The 19,087-nt window shown below is 39.2% G+C and overlaps 2 protein-coding genes across 5 annotated transcripts; one reads left to right on the forward strand and one right to left on the reverse strand.

Moving 5' to 3' along the window:
* Positions 1–7,188: 7,188 nt before the first annotated feature.
* LOC133734273 (histidine biosynthesis bifunctional protein hisIE, chloroplastic-like) lies at positions 7,189–11,188 on the forward strand. 3 transcript variants are annotated; one of them, XM_062161898.1, is made up of 7 exons: positions 7,189–7,257; positions 7,751–7,803; positions 8,541–8,725; positions 9,919–10,164; positions 10,255–10,350; positions 10,460–10,611; positions 10,779–11,188. In XM_062161898.1, the coding sequence occupies exons 3-7, from the start codon at positions 8,555–8,557 to the stop codon at positions 10,981–10,983; spliced, it is 870 nt and encodes a 289-aa protein (XP_062017882.1). In that variant the 5' UTR covers positions 7,189–7,257; positions 7,751–7,803; positions 8,541–8,554; the 3' UTR covers positions 10,984–11,188. The 3 variants fall into 3 exon arrangements, with proteins under 3 accessions (XP_062017882.1, XP_062017884.1, XP_062017883.1); XM_062161900.1 differs by lacking the exon at positions 7,751–7,803 and having other exon boundaries at positions 7,233–7,257; XM_062161899.1 differs by lacking the exon at positions 7,189–7,257 and having other exon boundaries at positions 7,559–7,803.
* A 614-nt stretch (positions 11,189–11,802) lies between these two features.
* LOC133732089 (pentatricopeptide repeat-containing protein At2g27800, mitochondrial-like) lies at positions 11,803–17,496 on the reverse strand. 2 transcript variants are annotated; one of them, XM_062159554.1, is made up of 7 exons: positions 17,297–17,496; positions 15,053–16,484; positions 14,219–14,524; positions 13,763–14,119; positions 13,566–13,675; positions 12,403–12,996; positions 11,803–12,327 (listed from the first exon to the last, which is right to left on the reverse strand). In XM_062159554.1, exons 2-3 carry the CDS (start codon positions 16,372–16,374, stop codon positions 14,521–14,523), a joined length of 1,326 nt encoding a protein of 441 aa, XP_062015538.1. In that variant the 5' UTR covers positions 16,375–16,484; positions 17,297–17,496; the 3' UTR covers positions 11,803–12,327; positions 12,403–12,996; positions 13,566–13,675; positions 13,763–14,119; positions 14,219–14,520. The 2 variants fall into 2 exon arrangements, with proteins under 2 accessions (XP_062015538.1, XP_062015537.1); XM_062159553.1 differs by having other exon boundaries at positions 12,403–12,999.
* Between the last annotated feature and the right edge of the window lie 1,591 nt (positions 17,497–19,087).

A 19,087-nucleotide genomic window follows, 5' to 3' on the forward strand; every position in this document is an offset into this window, starting at 1 on the left:
CCACCTAGCCGCCAAGCCGCCAAACTGATCTGCCACGTCAGCACATCGGTCAACGATCAGTCAACGCCGGTCAACCTACCAGTCAAAGACCGGTCAACGCCGGTCAACACTTTTCCGGAAACTTTTCCGGCCAACTTCCGGCCACTTTCCGGCAATTTTTCCGGCCACTTTCTGCAGTTTCCGGTGACTTTTTCTGGCCACTTTCCGGTCAGCTACAGTACTTTCCGGCAGCTACAGTACTTTTTCGGGCAACATTTTTCCGGCCATCTTTTAAGGTAAACTTTTCTAAAAGTTCCCGTTTTTGAAGTTTTTATTACTTTTCTTCTTCTTTTCTCGGGGACTTGCAACCTCCCTTCTTCTACCCCCCTTTCTTCTTCATAGGGGAGACCAATAGCCGAACTGTGGGGGTTCGTGCTCACTCAAAGCTTGGAGCTTGTTGAGATCTCCAAACTTAGAGTTTGTAGAGAATCTATGATCGACCACTTACATCATTGTTTCGATCTAATCCAATCCCTCTTGGAATCGAATTTTTTGGAAGCGACTACGCTCGGAAATTCCTAATTTCTTGGAAGCGACTACGCTCAGAAATTTTATATGTTTTCGTGGTAGCTTTTTCCGCTTCGAAACTAACCCTAATTTCTTGTTCTCTTTCAGGATGAGTAACCTGAACAAATTGGACTTTGCTCCATTGGGAACAACTGGCTCTGGATATCACAGGTGGGTTCGTGATGTCCGCCAGCATCTCAAGGCCAATGGAATCCTGGATACGATTCTCGAGCCTAGCCAGGACGTGCTAACTGTTGAGCAAGCTCAAGCTTTGGAGGCAAATAGAGCAGCCTTCGAGGCAAATAAGGCGAAAGCCATCATCCTAATGACTCGTCATATGGATGATTCGCTCCAGTACGAGTGTATGAATGAAGAAGACCCCAGAAAGCTGTGGGCCTCACTCGAAGAAAGATTTGGCAACGTCCGTGACTCCCTGCTTCCTGACCTAGAAATGAGATGGCATAGCCTCCGCTTCTGTGATTTCAAGTCAGTTCTTGACTACAACTCGGAAGCACTTCGCATTAAATCCTTAATGGAATTCTATGGTAAAGAGATCACAAATGCGATGTTGATTGAGAAGACTCTCTCTACTTTCCCCGTCTCTGCATTGATGGTTGCTAAGAACTATCGAATCGATGTTAATGCAAGACGAATCACAAGGTTTCATGAGCTCATTGGAGCTATGAATGTCGCTGAAAAGCATGACAACATCCTTGTGAAGAACTATAATTCGAGATCCGTGGGAACAGAGCATATTCTGGAATCCAATTATAGTCGCGCCCTAAAGAGAGGGCGCCAAGAGCGAAACCCTAATATTAGGGATACTTCTGGACGTTCTGGTCCATATAATCACTCTACTTGGGAAGGTAACCGCCAAAATAGGCGAACACGAAACCGAAAAGGTAAACGTGGAAAGAGAGAGGGAGGCAACGCCTCTGGCCATGTTGGTGGCGCCACCAACACTAAGAGCCATCTAAATGACGCTTTCAAAGCGCCTCAATCAATGGAGTTTGAGCAAAGAGATGTATGTTCTCGATGTGGAGTGTTTGATCATTGGGCACACATTTGTAGAGCTCGTGAAGAACTTGTCACCGCCTACAAAGCATATTGTGAAGCAAGAGAAGCTCACTATGTGGAACAAGAAGATCAAGAAGATCAAGAAGATGATCTAGAGTGAAGGGTTAAAGACTACAAATCCGGCTGGGATCAATAGATCGCCAATTCTGTTTAAGTCTTTATTTTCCAAGAGATGTAGGCAATTGCCGTATTATTTTTGTAGTAGATGCCTATGGTTTAGTCTTTCTTCAAAGTAGGCGTACTCAATGTAAATGTGATGTCTAGGAAGGTTTTGAGATAAGTGGTAATTAAGCGAGCTTTGCTCCACCGACATCTCTCTACTCACCTGGTCACATTTGCGTTGGAATTACCGAAAGAAGTTAGACAACTACCATTGTTTTGCATTAGCTAGCATTTGGATTAGATTCTCCTAATGGTTAAGAGACAATGATGTACTCCGTTGGCTTATGAATAAAATTTCGAGTTCTCTTCATTATGACTCCATTTTGATTCATGAGCATGTTACTTTGTGACTACGATGGCTGGGCCATCAGTATTAATTCAAGGACATGGAATAGCCCAAGTTCCCCTTGCCAAATGGCACCTTGATTATTCTCACAAAACTCTCTACGCTCCTAGGGCAAATCACACCCTATGAATAGCCAACGGATTCCATGCAGAAATGCATGAGGAGAACAAAAATGAGTTCCTTTGCAATATCTCTAATGATTGCGTATAAAGGCGCATCTTAGAGATCTTTATGTGTCTCTCTAGTGGACTCTATTTCACTATTCGAGCTATTCAATCCAATAAAGTCATGAGAGATGATCTCTTGGATTTAGACACATATTGGCTTTGTCACGACAGGATAGGTCATCCTAGTCATGATATGATGATCCGTCTACTAAAGACATCGCATGGACATCCTTTCTCTCGAGCGAAACGAAGCATGAATCAAAAGTTGATTCCCGGACTAAGTGTGACCGTCGCCGTCTACAGCCAGCCTAGGGACGCCACTGTCCCTCTTGACAACGCCATAGAAGGCGTCACCCATGGCTATGACGCCATGGATGTCAATCCCCATGGTTATAACGCCATGGATGCCACTTCCCATGGTCTTGACACCATGATGGGTGATGTAGTCACAAACTTCGCTTCAAAATGCGTTTCTAACGCTCAGGCCCAACCAAAACCCTCATTAGTTGCTTTTAAGGTCTCTCGCTCATTTTACAAAGCCATTTCCTTAGGAAAATTAGGGCTGAGACCGTCCTATGCAAAGGATATGAAAATACTCATTATGTTCCTACATAGAATCCGTAGGGATTCTGTGGACTGATTCCACCAACTTGCGGACGTTTAAATATCTCATGATGTTGGTTGATATGCAAACACGCTGGTCCCGTGTTGTGCCATTGTCCACCTGTAATGCTGCTTATGCTACACTCCTAGCAAATATCATATGACAACGGGCTCACTCCCCGGATCATCCTATTCCGTCACTTGGACTTGACGATGCTAGAGAGTTTACATCGAAGACTTTCGATGGATATTTCCATGGGACTGATGTTGGATATCATATTCTCATGTACAAACCCAAATGGTCTCGCGGAAACGACTACGATGGTAGTCAGGACATTGGAAATGCGCCCCAATCTCCTTATCCGCTTGGGGTGATGCAATATCGCATGCAGCAATGCTAATTCGTCTACGACCCACCGCCACTCAATCTACCTCTGCGTTACAGCTAGTGACTGGGTACAAATATCGTACTTACGCATATTTGAGTGTGCCATTTATGTGCCAATTGCGCCGCCACAGCGCTTTATAATGGGTCCTTACAGACGAATGAGCAACTCAGTTGGATTTGAGAATCCAACAATCGTCCGCCACTTAATGCCCTTGCATGGCGATCTCCTTACTGCTAGATTTGCGGATGTCACTTTGATGAGACAGTCTTCCCGTCGTTAGGGGGAGATAAGAACACAGATGTTCAGCAGGAACGACATGAATTGTCGTGGCCTGTCCCCACTATGTCTCATCTCGATCCCTACTAAAGTGACGAGATCACACAAATATACTGCAAACATGCCTGCAATGATGGACGTCCCTACGAGAGGACGTAGCGCCACCCTACACAGAGGTAGGCACGGCGCCAACGCCATAGAGAGTGGCACTCTGGCGTTACAGGCCATGGCCCCAACTAGGATGCATAGGAGGCCCGTGGATTCGAATGATACTTTGGCACATTCCAATCCTTTGATCATCGACACTCATAATCCGTCTCATGAGAATCTTCCGGGTATGGTTATCGTTGGGGGACGCCTCAACGTTAGAACCCTATTCCTGAGAATATAGAGCTCTATGAAACTTACACTAGTGTACATGAGACGTGGGATAAAAACTCCATCATAATTGATGATGTAGTCACGCATTTCGTTGCGCATAAGTTTGTTGAGTCCGATGATATCGAACCACGCTCTATTGATGAATGAATGCCAACGTAGAGAGATTTGGCCTAAATGGAAAGATGCGATCCAGGTTAAGATGGATTCTCTAACGAAGAGGAAGGTTTTCTGAGCTAGTGATGCCAACACCTCCTGACATAAAACCTGTTGACTAATGGGTCTTCGTTAGAAAGCGTGATGAGAAAAAGAGATGACAATCTCGCCTTATGGCTCAAGGCTTCTCACAAAACGCCCTGGAATCGACTACGATGAGACATATTCTCTCGTAATGGATGTCATTGCACTCCACTACCTTGTTAGTTTGGTAGTTTCCGAATAACTGAACATGCAGCTTACAAATGTGGTCACTACGTATCTCTATGGGGATCTAGATACGGAATATACATGAAGGTTCATGGTGAACTTCATTTACCCAAGTCAAGTGGCTCTAGATCACGGAGCGCGTTTACAAAGATGTTGAAACGCTCACTAAAGTGACTACTTGATTGGGAAGGGATATGCCCACGCGTTTCCATAACAAGTTTCGGATTCTATCGCGGTTCATGTTGGACATGATCTTCATTAGAAGCCCTTAAAGAGTTAAGGGAAACCGCTGAACACTAGAAATCCGAGTTTGAGATGAAGGATTTTGGGAGAACACGATTATGTCTCGGTTTGGAACTTGAGCATCGTGTTGATAGATGCTTAGACATTTTGACAAGGTCAAACCTTCAAGCACCCCCATGATCGTCCGTAGTCTTGATCCTGAAAAGGATCCTCTTCTTTCAAAGGATGATGACGAAGATGCGCTAGGGGCAGAAATGCCCTAGTTAAGTACAATATGCGCATTATTGTACTTAGCTCCATGCACAAGACCAGACATCTCATATATTGTGAACTTGTTAGCTAGATATAGCTCTGCGCCAACGCGACGCTATTGGATTGGTGTAAAAGATATCTTTCGATACTTGAGATGTACGATTGATATGGGCTTGTTCTATCCCTACAGAGAGATGATGGATTCGGACCCATCACACACCAGGAACGCCGCCAACACTGGCCTGCGTCCCCTCTCCCCATCCCAAAACGAAGTTAGTGTTTTGGAAGGTTTTGCTGATGCTGGGTATCTCTCTGACCCACACAAAGGTCATTCACAAACTGGTTAAGTGTTCACCATGGGTAAAGACTGCGATATCTTGGAGGTCTACAGAATAGACCCTAGTCGCTATATCTTCGGACCATGCAGAGACTATTGCTCTTCACGAAGAGATTCGTGAATGTATATGGATTGGATCCATAATTACGCATGTTCGAACAATTGTGGTTTGAAGTCTACCATTGATGAGCCTACGAGCATTTAGGATAATGCAGCTTGTTTTGAACAAATGAAGTAAGGCTACATCAAAGCGACAACACCAAGCTTAATCAGTAACAACAGACTCTCCTCAAGATCAAAATGAACTAGGTTCGATCTGAGGACAGTGTGGCAGACTTGCTCACTAAGTCATTGCCTAAATTCCACTTTTGAGAAACATGTTGGTAGCATCGTTTACGGAAGTTATCCGAACTCTCATGACCGTAGTCATCAGGGGGAGATGTCTACATGTATGGTCTCGAAACGTGAAGGGTGTGTTGTGCTCTTTTTCCCCTTCGACCGAGGTTATTTTTGTCCCACTGGGTTTTTGTTACTCGGCAAGGTTTTTAACGAGGCAACGAGAGAAGCACCGCGTTTGGGCAACACAAGGGGGAGTGTTTAAGGAAATCTCTCTTTTATGTGTTTGGCCCAAACTCTAGGTTACTTGACCTAGTAGTAATAGGGTTAAATTAGAAGGATCTAGATTCTTATTCAATGTACGATTACTTTCCTTGTACGATTGAGATTCTATGCATTGTAATCCTCTATATAAAGAGGCCCCTATTATCAATGAGAATACACAGCAAATTCCTCTCAATTTCAGTTTCTCTACAACAGTTACTTAATTTAAACTTTAATTACATACTATTTTTGTTCTCCATCGAATTTGTTTTTGAATGAATGTTTAACAAAGAGCAACTCCAACAGATTCTCCATATTTTGATTTTTCTCTACTTTAGGGAAAAATAAGCATTTTTTGCTCCAACAGATTCCCTATAACTATCCCTATTTTAGGGAAAGTGAGGAAATAGAAAACCAAATTCTCTATATTTACAGCAAACTCCAAAATTTTAAGGAAGAATATGGAGATTTTAGAGATTGTTGTAAAATAGGGAATCTGTTGGAGTTGGAGAAGAAAAAGAGGCTAAAGCTTTGACTTTTGCTTCCCTATAATACAGAAATTATAGGGAAGCTGTTGGAGTTGCTCTAATATGTAATTACCTCACTTAAAATTAACGCTTTCATGTTAATTCTAAATTCGTCTTTTAGAATATTTATCATGTTATTTTTATTAATTTCACTTGCACATCTTTAAGGCATGCACTACTTATGCTATAATGATTAGGGGAATTGTAGTGTGGTCGATTTGATGAGATGCAAGTTAAGGCAACTTATTAGCCCTAATAGTCGATATTATCAGATTTTATTTTGAATTGCTTATTGAGTGGTGATTGAGGTGTGTTTTTTTTTTTTTCCAAAGGTTATGTTAGTTAGGCTTTCTAGCCTAGTCTATATAATAATAGTCTCTCATAAACTTCAACCCAATTTTATCCAACTTACATTGGACATATGAGTAGCCTAAAATATACTTCTCTAGGGTTTAGACAGAAAATCAGCCGTTGAATCACCCACGACAAGGCAATTACCATCACTTTAGAAAAGAGGATGACTAGAGCACTGGTCATCTCCCACTTGGATCTAGGAAAGTTCCAACCAAGAGAACAAGGCCCCTTCATACCTTTCACCTGTCCACACATGTAACATACTTAATGATCCACTCGCACCATTGTAATCTCAAACACTTTAAGCTTAACCTTAGTTTCAAAGTGAGTGTCCAAATCAATCTTCGTTTACACAGACCAATTTTGTAAATCGGGCAAAAAAAAAAAAAAAAAAAAATTAAACCGAAGATAAATAACGAAAGGGCCAAAAATTGGGTCGGGCTGGTTTCCGATCGAGGACGTAGAATTGGGCCTGCTGGGTCATGTTGGCATTTAAACCCTAAATGGTGATGAAAAAGCCGACGACACTGGCTGAGGCATTAGTGTAGGGCAGCAGCCGGGTGGTGGAAATAGGGTAAGATAACCTCCTCCTTCTCCTTCTCTTTCGTTTCAGAGTTAGAGTTGAAGTAAATGTGAGACCCATGAGCAACAGAGAGAAAGGAGGAGACTCTTCTGGTGACAAACAATGTCAATTGTAGGATGACAAAGAAGAAGAAGATTGTTCAAGTAGAGGAGAAACAAACAACAGTCAGATGGTAATATCAAACTAGAAAGTCCATCTTGAATCTTGGACGATGTGCTTTCTCAAGATTCAAGATTGGCTTACTAGTTTCATTACGATCTATAACTTGCTTTGTTTCTCCTCTACTTGAAGACTCTTCTTCTTGTTTGTCATCTTACTCAAGATTCAAGATGGGCTTGGCTTACCTGTGTCGTCGGCTTTTCATCACTACTAGAATTGAGCACCCGTTACCCAGTCCTTTCATACCCAAATCCATAATATAATGAATTTATGTATGAGAAAATCTATAACACTGCGGCTGTTCTCGGTTGTTTTTTTTCTTCAGGCATTGTTTTTGGGTACTCTTCAAATCCCAACAGCATCACTCCGCAGTAGCAGGCACGCCTCTCCCTCCCTCTTAATGGGTTTTGCTTTGCTTACATGCTTGACTGAATTTCAATGCCATAAGCTTCTTTTATATTTTGGGAATAGCTGTTCTGCTTTGTTGGTTGAGTTAGTTTACAACTTTTTACTACCATATGCATGGTTTTGTGTGTTTCAGTAGGATTGAGTAAGAACACTAGAATCAGATAATGGCGCCATATACAATCACACAACTAGTCAGTTGCAGATTGATGACTTCTTATTCAATCTGGTTCATGTAACAAAAACTTACTCTTACTTGACTATAGTGTGAAATCACGACAAAATAACAGAATCTAGTAAATGTCTCTCAATTAGATGTTAGGTCAATTATGTTCTTTCATTTTCATGTCTGATTACTGCATGAACCTTTTTTTATTTATTTACAAGATTTAGACATCAACATTTGATGTTGGCTTGTCAGGATGGAACTTTAATTTTTTTTTTTTATCATAAATCCCTGTTCTCATTTAGGACATCCCTATCATTATTATCAGGGTTCATCTGAATATTTGCAGGCATTTTTTTTTTGTCTCCGCCTCATTTCCTCTGAAGATTTTATTTTTGAGTGCCTCTTGTGTTTTTCTTTGATTTTGTAGTATCTGTTCCGGATATAAATGCTCCTCTCTTTTTGTTTTGTCTTATTATTGTTACAACTTTTTTTTTTTTTTTTTTTTGGTGAGAATAATTTCATCTTGCTTTCATTGTCACAGGAAGGTTCATATGAATGGCAAGTTCACAGTTCCATTGTCTGCAATCAGTCAGAGTTTCTTCCCCGTCTCGGCTTTCCATATCTACTTCATTTTATCATGGTAGAGTGAATTTCAAAAGAAAGAGCAATTGTCTTGTTTATGCTTCCACCAACAACTTCAACAGGGACCTTCATCTTCAATCAAAGGTGCCTATTTATGTAGTAATCCCATATTGATTGTCATTCTTGTCAGGTGTCTGCCTTGTTCACTGTAATATGGTAGGGACTGGTACATGTCTAAAACAAAAAACCTGTGAATGATATTAAATGGATGGTTTTCTTTTACTCAGCAGATCCTGAACCTGTCAACCATAACATGAAACAACATAAATTCATTTATCACAAATGATTATTTCTTCTTCTAGTTCAATGAGACTCCCACACTTTAACTAGCGATAGTGTCTAATGTATCGTGTCTACCAAAGCCTGATGTGGTAGGGATGTTACATGTCTGAAAAACATTTGATACAGAAGCAAATGCAATGGAGTTTCTCATTATATAACAAAATTTTCTCTTCAAAGTATCCATCATTGCCCTTTTGTTGATGTATAGTATATTGAGCTACCTCTGGCCTTTTCATACCAACCTCTTTTCCTTAACTGTACGTGTTATTTACAAACCATATACTTGTGAGTTTCCTTTCCCTTGGCTAACCAGGTATTGTTGCAAATGTAGTTAGGTAATTGCCATGTCAGAATCTAAACTTACTTTTCAGACTTCTTTCTCCGATTGCACTTTTAAATCATATAATTACCAGTACCATCGACATGTCACTGCAGTGTCTACCATATATTGATTGGGGCGTAGGTAGAAACATTACAAAGTTTGGCAAAAGAAAGAACAAAATTTTCTATAGTGAAGTCTTAGTTACCATGTATTTGTCTTAGGGTGTTCATCATTCAGCACTCTTGTTTATCTAATGACACTCAACTAGTTTCAATTTTGTAATCCATGAGTTTATACTTGTTCTTTTTTTTCTTTTTTCCCCATTCATCATGTTTATATGGATCCTGTTTGTCCATATTTATTTTCTTAGTTTTGGAAGAACCTCATCTGTGTGATTTACCACTATCCCCTATTCAATGTGTGTGAATTACTGCAGATGCAATTTATTAGTTTTTACTGATTTTAGTTTATCATTTTCCTTTTTCCTTTCGATGAACCACTCATAAAGATTTGTCAGTTTCTTGTTTTCATATTAACATACACTTTATTTTTCCACCTTTGTTTGAATAAACTGTTTAGTCTATGCAAATGAGTTATGCGTTAATCTCAATTGTTAGTCATCTTTTGTCCTCTTTTTCCTGTTTCTTCATAGAAACTTTGGACATGCTTTCAGGTCAAAACAGTGTTAGACAGTGTAAAGTGGGATGACAAAGGTTTAGCAGTTGCAATAGCTCAAAATGTTGACACAGGAGCCATCTTGATGCAAGGGTTTGCAAACAGGGAAGCAGTGGCTACAACAATCTCCTCCCGGAAGGCCACATTCTACAGTCGGTCGCGATCAGCACTGTGGACAAAGGGAGAGACCTCCAATAATTTCATTAATGTCCATGACATCTTCCTTGATTGTGATCGAGACTCTGTATGTTGTTGGTCTAGTCTTGTTGAAACATATTTGCTAATATTTCCTTTTCGTGCTCGTATATTACCTTGAAATGGTACTTTTTCTCAGATAATATACCTAGGGAAGCCTGATGGCCCTACTTGCCACACAGGAGCAGAGACTTGCTATTACACCTCGGTGATTGATTTGTTAGAAGATCAGCAGGTTTTCAGCCTTAAACAATTAGAATAAGATTACTATGTCTTCTATTATTTTTCGTTACGCAGGTCAAATTACACTATGTTTTGTAAGTGATTCAGATAATCTGTGACAGAGCAGAGGAGATAAATTCCCGTTGACCACTCTGAACTCTTTAGAATCTACAATTGCAAAGCGAAAAGGAGAACTAGAAGTCCCACAATCTGGAAAGCCCTCATGGACGAGACGACTACTACTTGATGAGAAATTGTTGTGTTCGAAAATCAGGTATGATGTTATGCGAGTTGTTATTCAAGAAATCAACAAGTTATTAAGGGAATTAGAGAAGTAATATGTATACTGGCAATGTATGTGTATATACTTGGAACACTATGCTAATACATAATCTATCTTCTGTATTTTCACGAGCTGATGGTTTTCTTTTCTCACTCTAGGGAAGAGGCAGATGAGCTATGTCGAACATTAGAGGAGAATGAGGATAAGTCACGTACTGCCTCAGAGATGGGAGATGTGCTCTATCATTCCATGGTTCTGCTGGCCCTTAAAGATGGAAAAATGGAAGATGTTCTAGAAATTCTACGACGTAGATTTTCTCAGTCGGGTATCGAGGAAAAGAGAAGTCGCAAGACACAAGGCTAGACACGGACTGTATTCTGTCAAGTTTTGAGACATGCAATGCCATTCAAAGTTTAGATAGTCTGTCTGTTATGATTAAATATTATTCACCACCGTCGGTGGTATTTTTGCACCTTGTTTGCATCTAAGTTGGTAGTTTTGTACTGATCCTGTTACTTTGATACTGTTTGGATTGAAAATCATCAAATTCTAAAGTATTTGATAAACCTGTCTCCAGATTTGCCCAGAATGAAGGATCACTTGAGAAGAGAATATGTTTCAGAGCCCGAAATTTATATTCTTCACCACATTTTGCAAATTACGATCTCTTGAGATTATGAATACTGGATTCCATGGCTGGTACAAAAAAGTTGCTAAATCAGAGACGAGTAAAATCGTTAGGGCTCTCGGCTCCCTACTAAATTGAAAAAGAACTTGATTATATTCAATTCCAAGGCTCCCTTATACTGACAGATTTTATTAAATTAGGTTTGGAGAGTTTGTAATATACATGTCTTCAGAAATAGTAGTGTCCAAAAGTGATCTGATCGGTAATTTGCTTATATTTATTGAATATTGAATATGGATTGTTGAACATAAACAACTTCCCATAACTATATGAATGATTGAAACTCAAAATGAAAATATTAACCTAAGTTTGATGTCACGCAGGAAATTGAAGCGTAAATAACGTTCTTATGGTATTGTTTTCTCCTAGAACCCTTGATATCATGAATATGCAGATTTGCATTTATTTCTATTGGAGATAAAATTATTAGGAAAATTACACAAACATCACTAATCTGAAGATAGGATTCTCTGTTTGTTCATGACACTCCAAAATTTCCTTTCAAACTAAGAATACGCCTATCGCACTTAAAAGCAACAGGAGTGCATTTTTTTTTATTACATTGGGGGGATCAAACGAGTTTGGGTCTAGGTGACTGGCTATAATTCATGCAATGTAAATAATCCATGCATTATAAATCCAGATATGAAAGATGAATAATTACAATAATTCTTAAATCTTTTTCTGAACCTTCAGAAAGAACTCCTTCCCAAATCTGATCTCTTCAGCTCCTTTTTTATTTCTTGATGATTTATAGTTGAAACTTCAATAGACTAGACGAAGACATCTGTAAAAAGAAATAAAGCAGGTAAAAGTACATGGTAAAGATTCCTTCTCAGTTTTGTACATAAACTCTTTTGCAGTTTAATTAACTGAAAGGCAAATCTCGAACACCACCAGTAAGAGACTCAACAAGCTAAGAACCAACAAACCCAACCAAAAGCACAACTAAGACTCCGCAGGTAAACCCTCTTGATGAAGACCCTGTCCAGTTGCAGTAATGCCCTCTGCTTCTCCTCCTGGGATAACAAGAATATGTAAAAAATGTGCCAAAAAAAAAAAAAATTCAGAAAGAACATAGGGAAGATAAGTACTTTAGAAAATCCAAGCCCTCCTGAAGCATCTTAATCTCATCTTTATGCTGACGCCTCAAAGCTCTCAGTCTAGTAACTTAGGCATATTAGACCCAACTTAGTTTGAGCTTAAAGCTGCATGAAGAGGCCGTCAGGAAGATTGACCAACTGAAGGAGAGATAGTTTGCATGCAGAACCGAGGCATTTTGGGAATTTGCAGACTCAGCTGACACAAGCACAAGAAGACGTTCAGGTATTGAGAACCAGTGTTGGAAACAAGTACAAGAAAGCATTCAAGAATGTGTCTGCAAATTCCCAACTTCGGTGTTCCATTCCTGAATGATTTCTTGTAATTGTGTCAATTGAGTCCCCAAAGACCCAACACTGGTTCTCAATAGCTGAATGTCTTCTTGTGCTTGTGTCAATTGAGTCTGCAAATTCCCAGAATATCCTCAGTTATGCACGCAAACTCTCTCTCTCTCTCGTTCTTCAGTTGCTCAATCTCCCTGATTGCCTCTTCCAACTATCTCTCAACTTGTTTTCAGCTGGAAGTTGGATCTGCCTTAGTTCTTCACTGTGTTTAGCTTTTAGACTCTGTTCCATTTTATCATGTTCCTGCTGAAAAGTAGACCCAAAATATGAAAGTCAATAATGTTCTCCTCTATATGTAGCAAACTAGTTAGTGTAGTTACGAACATAGTCAGAAGCATGTAACAGAAATGCCTCAGAAAAGGAGCGACTTCTCAAATCAAAACTGAGCTACTTAGAACAGGGCCAAGGGTAAAATTTGGATTAATTTTATGAAAAGAGTTGCCCAGTCACTGAGTCACTAACAAAATTGCAGGTAGGCTATATAGTAGAATTATTACCGGTGCAAACAGACTTGAGTACAAAACAAATTTTTTTCTGCTTTTGTTGTTTTGTCAGCTTATATAATTTACATATAGACTAATGGTGAATGCTGAGGAACGAAGAATTTGTTCAATGCAATATATGCTGATTGCTGAGAGGTATTTAACATGTGGAAAATAATTACTCCTCCACTAAATGTAAATGTTTGATAATGTCAGAGAATGCGTAGGAAAAAAAAAATACCATCATGTCGTTATCAAACAAATGTATTTTCTGCAAAAAGTGATTATCAGTTTTATGTTTAATAGCATGCACCACTTTCCCACACATACCAGCGCAGTATGTTCCTCCTGAACACGCATTAAGTGCTGCCTAGATTCTTCTTCGCATTCTTCAAGCTTTTCTCACATTCTACCTCCCTTTCTCAAACAAGTTTTTCTGCCTGAAGTTTTAATTAAACGAAGTCAATTCAAGAACTTGATTTATCTCTAACATATTCCAGATTTCCAGGAGATAGTAATGAGCAAACCTTTTGCTTTTCCATGTCTACTATCTCCAGCTTCTCCACCTCATACTCCTTCCGGATGTCATTAATTGCCCAAGTAAATGTGTCTTAATGTCAATTCAAAAGTAGTTTAACAACTGTAAGGTGTCCAGATGCTTAGATCATAAGAGGTCACCCCTGATCATTCCTCTGAGATGTGGGCGACTGATAACCACTTATCAGTCTGCTTGATGAAGCGCGAAATGGTGGCAGCCAATGCTTGGATTTCAAGCTCAATTCGCTTCTCGTTTATAAACAACTCCTTCACCCCACCATTCATTGCTTCGACCAGAAGCTCAGCCACACATGCCACCTTCTTCATTGCATCATTTTTCGCCTTCTCTGCCATGATCACTCAGAGTTTAGTAATTACTCATCTCAACATTAAAGATTTTCACAACATAAAATAAATACCCCAGATTGAATGTTGGGTACACTGACCGGTGAGTCCATGGAGTCGAACAGAGGTCTGGTGGTGCTCCTAAAACACCTGGATTTGTCTTGGACGAGGATGATGATGCCACATGAGCATGTGCCAGTGGAAGAGGGGCGGCTGAATACATGCTTGGCAGCAAGAGCTGTGCTGATTTGTTAACAGCATTGTGTTTTGGTGGGCTAAGCTGTATTATTGCCTAAGAATGAATTTCAACCAAATGGCAACCCTTTCTGTGATCATCAAACTATATCTAATGATGCATTGGCTAACTTCAGCTATAAAAAAGTGTGTAATCTTTAGACTCTGTTTATCTGCAAAACAACAAAGGAGCCACTGAATCAGACTTTGTTCAAACCAACTAAGCAAATCAAATAAGATGCAAACTAATAACTAGAGATCACTCCAAGGTAGCAGGCTTCCCGTACAATGCCCTGTACAATCCTCAATAAGAAAGGTTCAAACAGGTAGCAGAGTATCAACCTGTTCTAACAGACAAATGTTTATTCGGTAAGTGAGAAAGTTTCATTCACAGACTTTGTTTATCAATTTTATCGTCAACTAGGCTACAAGTGATGATAAGATAGTTATGGCTTATAAATTATAATCCAAGAACTGCATACCAGTACAGGTAACTAAGAAACAACAAAATTCATACTATTATCCTAACCAAATTGGCAATATTATTGACTCAAACCAAAGAAGAAATTTTAACTGAAAACCAGTTTCTAACCACATATACTCCTTGAGCCAGTAGCCCAGACTAAAGATACTGGTAGTCCAGAAGATATATAAATGTCAAAGTAATTGAAGATGTGTTCATATATGATCAATAATACTACCTCAATCGAGTATGGGAAACAGAATCTCCATAGTCATCTTCAAGCACATATCGGAGCTTCCTGTAAGCATGCCCACTCAGAATGTCTCTCTCTTGAAATTCTTTTAGCAACTTCATTGCTTGTCCAGCCTGTCCTTGTCTGCACATTTCATCAAGTACTGTCTTATAAGTAATGAATTCAGTTGACCTTCGCTTCTCAATCATCTCCCACAAATACTTCACTGCCTCCTCAATCTCTCCACAAAGAGCCAAAGCATTCACAAACGAGTTGTAGGATTTACTACTCGGGATAAACCCTTTAGTCTTCATTTCGTTGCACAACTGCTTAGCATTGTTTGTTCGGCCTTGAGCACATAATCCATGGATGAGATAATCATAGGAAAATGTGTTTGGCAGGCAGTTATAGACCACACCCATCTGATGGAATACTCTAAGTGCATCATTCACATGAAGGGAAAGAACATACCCCTTAATCATTGAATTCAAAGTATAAATATCGGGTTCAATCCCATCATTCACCATTTGCCTAAACAGACATCTTATGGTTTCCATATACATGTGATTTATGTAGGTATTACATCCCCTACTCAAAAAGGCAGTAAACAGAATATTGTATGTCCTAACTGAAGGCCTACAGTCCATGTTTCTACTATTCTTCATATGTTTAAATATATTGACAGCTCTAGTCAACTTCCGAGCTTCTGTGAAAAAGTAGATAATGGAATTGAAAAGCGCCTCAGAACCCATGTGAGAGATAGCAAGCACTTGGTTGACAATGTCATCCATCTCTTCGTACATCTTAGCTACACCAAGTTTCTTTATTGTAATGTGATAGCTGTTAACATCATGTTTGAACCGCGACTGTTGCGATGCCCAATTGAACAACTCTAAACACACAAGAGGATCATCTTGCTTAGTTATAACATCGCACAGTTCTTCAGGTGTAAATCTAGGCAACAACTGGGATACAGACCTTTGAAATTGGGCTTCATTAAGGGCTGGTTTTCTACTGGATTCTAATCTTTTATTTTCTCTCCTTCTAAAAGATCGAGATGGGGATGAGTAAAACTTATGCAATGAAAATCGCTCGTATATACCAAGAAATCCATTGGAAGCAACTTTGGGTACTATGTCAAAGTGGGGTTGAGTCAAATAGTGTATTGGCCTCAGAGTACTATTAATGGGATTCAAACTATATGAATGAGCATCCATGCTCTTCAGGTTGGACAAGTACTGATGAAAAGGGCTTTCAGAAAAGTGCTTGCTACTGAGGTTTTTGAGCGTGCAACTATTTCTGCAGCAATGTCCACGAAGAGAAATCATATTACCGATAACTGAGCAATTACCAAAAGGTGAGAAACACCGAATTCTGTACTATTGAACTTGCTAATTTGGTAGGCGTCCGTATACCATGTGGCTTTTCAGCAAGAAAACTGAAGTGACATACAGAACAAAAAGAAAATTAAAGCTCAGTTAGATAAACAACTCCAATATAATGAAATTTTATAAAACAAGAGAATCATTTCTCAAATCATCCAAATGTGAAGTTTCATCATCTAACAGATCAACACACAGCATAGACACATCAAATGCTCTACAGAAAAGCACATGAAAAAACAAAACGGAAAGAAATTATTTTAGGGAGAGTAACTGGGAGAAGCACTACAGATATGGAACGGAGCGATGCTCTCCGAAATGTATGATAATACCTGCAAATCATTACAGGTCTGCAGGCTCAACACTGTTTCTCTTAAATGATCCCAATTACACAACATTACAAAACTAAAACACAAAAAGGAATTGTTTTGGTCATTTCAACAAACTACATAAAGGTTGATCTTCTCCCAAATCAACAACCACATAGCATAAATAACCATTCAAATTAGACCTTTCTATAACCACACAAAGTTAATTGCATTTGATCAACAAACAATCACATAAATCAAGAAACAGGGTCACTCTTTTATTAGGTATAACCCTAACTCATTGTGGATAGGCACATGGAGATAAGAAGGAATTGAAGCTGACCCAGAATCCAAAATATGAAAAGAATTAAAGAAATCTAAACCCACAAGCGGTTTACACTTTACACCAAAACCCATATCAAAACACAGATACCCCTCTTGAAACAAAAGCAGCAGATGAACAATTCACTAAGGCTTGAGAAATAGAGCTGAATCAAACCAGAAGAATGTGACATGTAACTGGAAAAGGAAAAGCTATACAATATCAAGTCATAAACTACCTGAAAGGATTATCAGGAGAAGGGATGAAAGATGAGAGGATCGGATCAACTGATTCAGGAAGAAGATATGTTATGGAGCGAATCGACCCGTAAATATAATGCGCCGTAAAAGAGTACTTTTCTGGTAGTGGCGATAGAGACAGTGTGTGTGGAACAGCGAGACAGAGAAGAAGGCTGCAAAGGTGCAAAAATTGTAAAACAGCGTGATTTTACCATTTTTCTTATTTATGTTATAAAACGTACAAACTTCTTTTTACCGCACCCTTCCTGCTTGGTTTTTTTATTTTTTTATTTTTTTTTTTTTTTTTTTTTTTGTGGCAACGGGTATTTTGGATGGGAGGCAGCTCACACCAGCCCATAAACATTATGAACCACATCTGGCTTGCCGTAACTCAATTTGAGTCCAGCGTCAATTACCACGTGACAGCAGTCAGAGCTCACAGGTCTAAGGTTTTCCACTTTGAAAGCGCGCAAGCATCCGACAGTCGGGTCTTGTGATAACCCATACTTCATGAAGCTAACATTTTTACCAACGTCACATGGGTCCTGTAAGACCCCAATACTCGACATACCAATGAAGAACTTGTGAATATTGGGACTCGAACTTGGGTGGAGTTTCTGTTCAAGCAAGCGCCTTGCCATCCCCGCCAACTCTCACCTGCCCCCTCTTACTTGTGTTAGGGCTGGGTTTTTTTACCGAGTGAATTGAAATCAGCCGAAAATTGGTCAAATCGAGCTGGTTCATATCAAAATTGAAGTTAAACTAGATCTTCAGCTCGGCACAACCGAACCAAATGGCTCAACTTGGTATAGTTCCAATTTATGTTAAGTATAAATTCGGCTTCGACCGAACCAACCAAACTAAGGTTATTTAATCCAAAATAAATTAAAAGGCTAGAAGCCTACACGACCTTTATTTATTTATTTTTTCTTCCTCAATCTCTATTTTATGTTTGTTCTTCTTCGTTCTGTTCTCTTTCTTATTCTACTTTTTTTTTCATTTTTTCTTCCTCCTCATACTACAATCCTCTATCTTCTCACTTGACTTATAGATATGAGGTTTATGAACCTCACCATCTATAGATCAGAGGCTTATAAACCTCTACATAAAATATAATATTTTATGGTTGAAGTATCACTGAATTTTTTTCTGCAATCGTTTTTCGCCTCTAAATTCTAATGATCGAGGTTTTCAAATATCGAAACTATCATTTAACTCGGTAAACCAAACTTTTAGTAACTGAAAAGTCTGTGTACGATCATGGTTACAAATCTGAGCAAACCGAACACTTTCGGTTCGATTTCAGCTGATGCCAAAAAACTCAATTACAGAGCCGAATCCAGCCCCGACGTGTGCCCAATTCTCAACCTTACTCTTTCACCTCTCGGCAGCAATATTCACCTAGTTTGTGCTTGTATGAATTTCATAGTAGTGAAGATGATAACAGAGATAACTATATATAGAATCTAAATGTAAATATAAAAAATATGTAAGAGAGAGGATGATTCTTAGATTCACATCTTGGACGAACGAGCCCATTCACCATATTGTGTTTAATGTACTTTTATATTATAATTTTGGTTTTTGTCCATTTACTCCATTTCTAGAGATTTTTTTTTTCCACTTACCCCATTAAGTTTTTTTAATTCCCCCTTACCCAAAACACTCTAAGAAAGTCTTTCCTAATACCTCATAAAGTTTTTTTTTTTTAATACCATTTTACCTTCACCCATGTGTTACTTAGAGAGAGAGAGAGAGAAAATGGAAGAGAGAGAAACCATAGGAGACTT

This window comes from Rosa rugosa, chromosome 2, assembly GCF_958449725.1.
Source record: "Rosa rugosa chromosome 2, drRosRugo1.1, whole genome shotgun sequence".
NCBI classification, from domain to species: Eukaryota; Viridiplantae; Streptophyta; class Magnoliopsida; order Rosales; family Rosaceae; genus Rosa; species Rosa rugosa.

What these genes read in the sequence shown, in the direction of transcription:
- LOC133734273 (XM_062161898.1), top strand. Translation starts at nt 8,555, where the DNA reads ATGGCAAGTTCACAGTTCCATTGTCTGCAATCAGTCAGAGTTTCTTCC. An exon ending in ACCTTCATCTTCAATCAAAG is followed by an intron (nt 8,726 to 9,918) that starts GTGCCTATTTAT and finishes ACATGCTTTCAG; the next exon opens with GTCAAAACAGTGTTAGACAG. An exon ending in TTGTTGTGTTCGAAAATCAG is followed by an intron (nt 10,612 to 10,778) that starts GTATGATGTTAT and finishes TTCTCACTCTAG; the next exon opens with GGAAGAGGCAGATGAGCTAT.
- LOC133732089 (XM_062159554.1), bottom strand. Translation starts at nt 16,374, where the DNA reads ATGATTTCTCTTCGTGGACATTGCTGCAGAAATAGTTGCACGCTCAAA.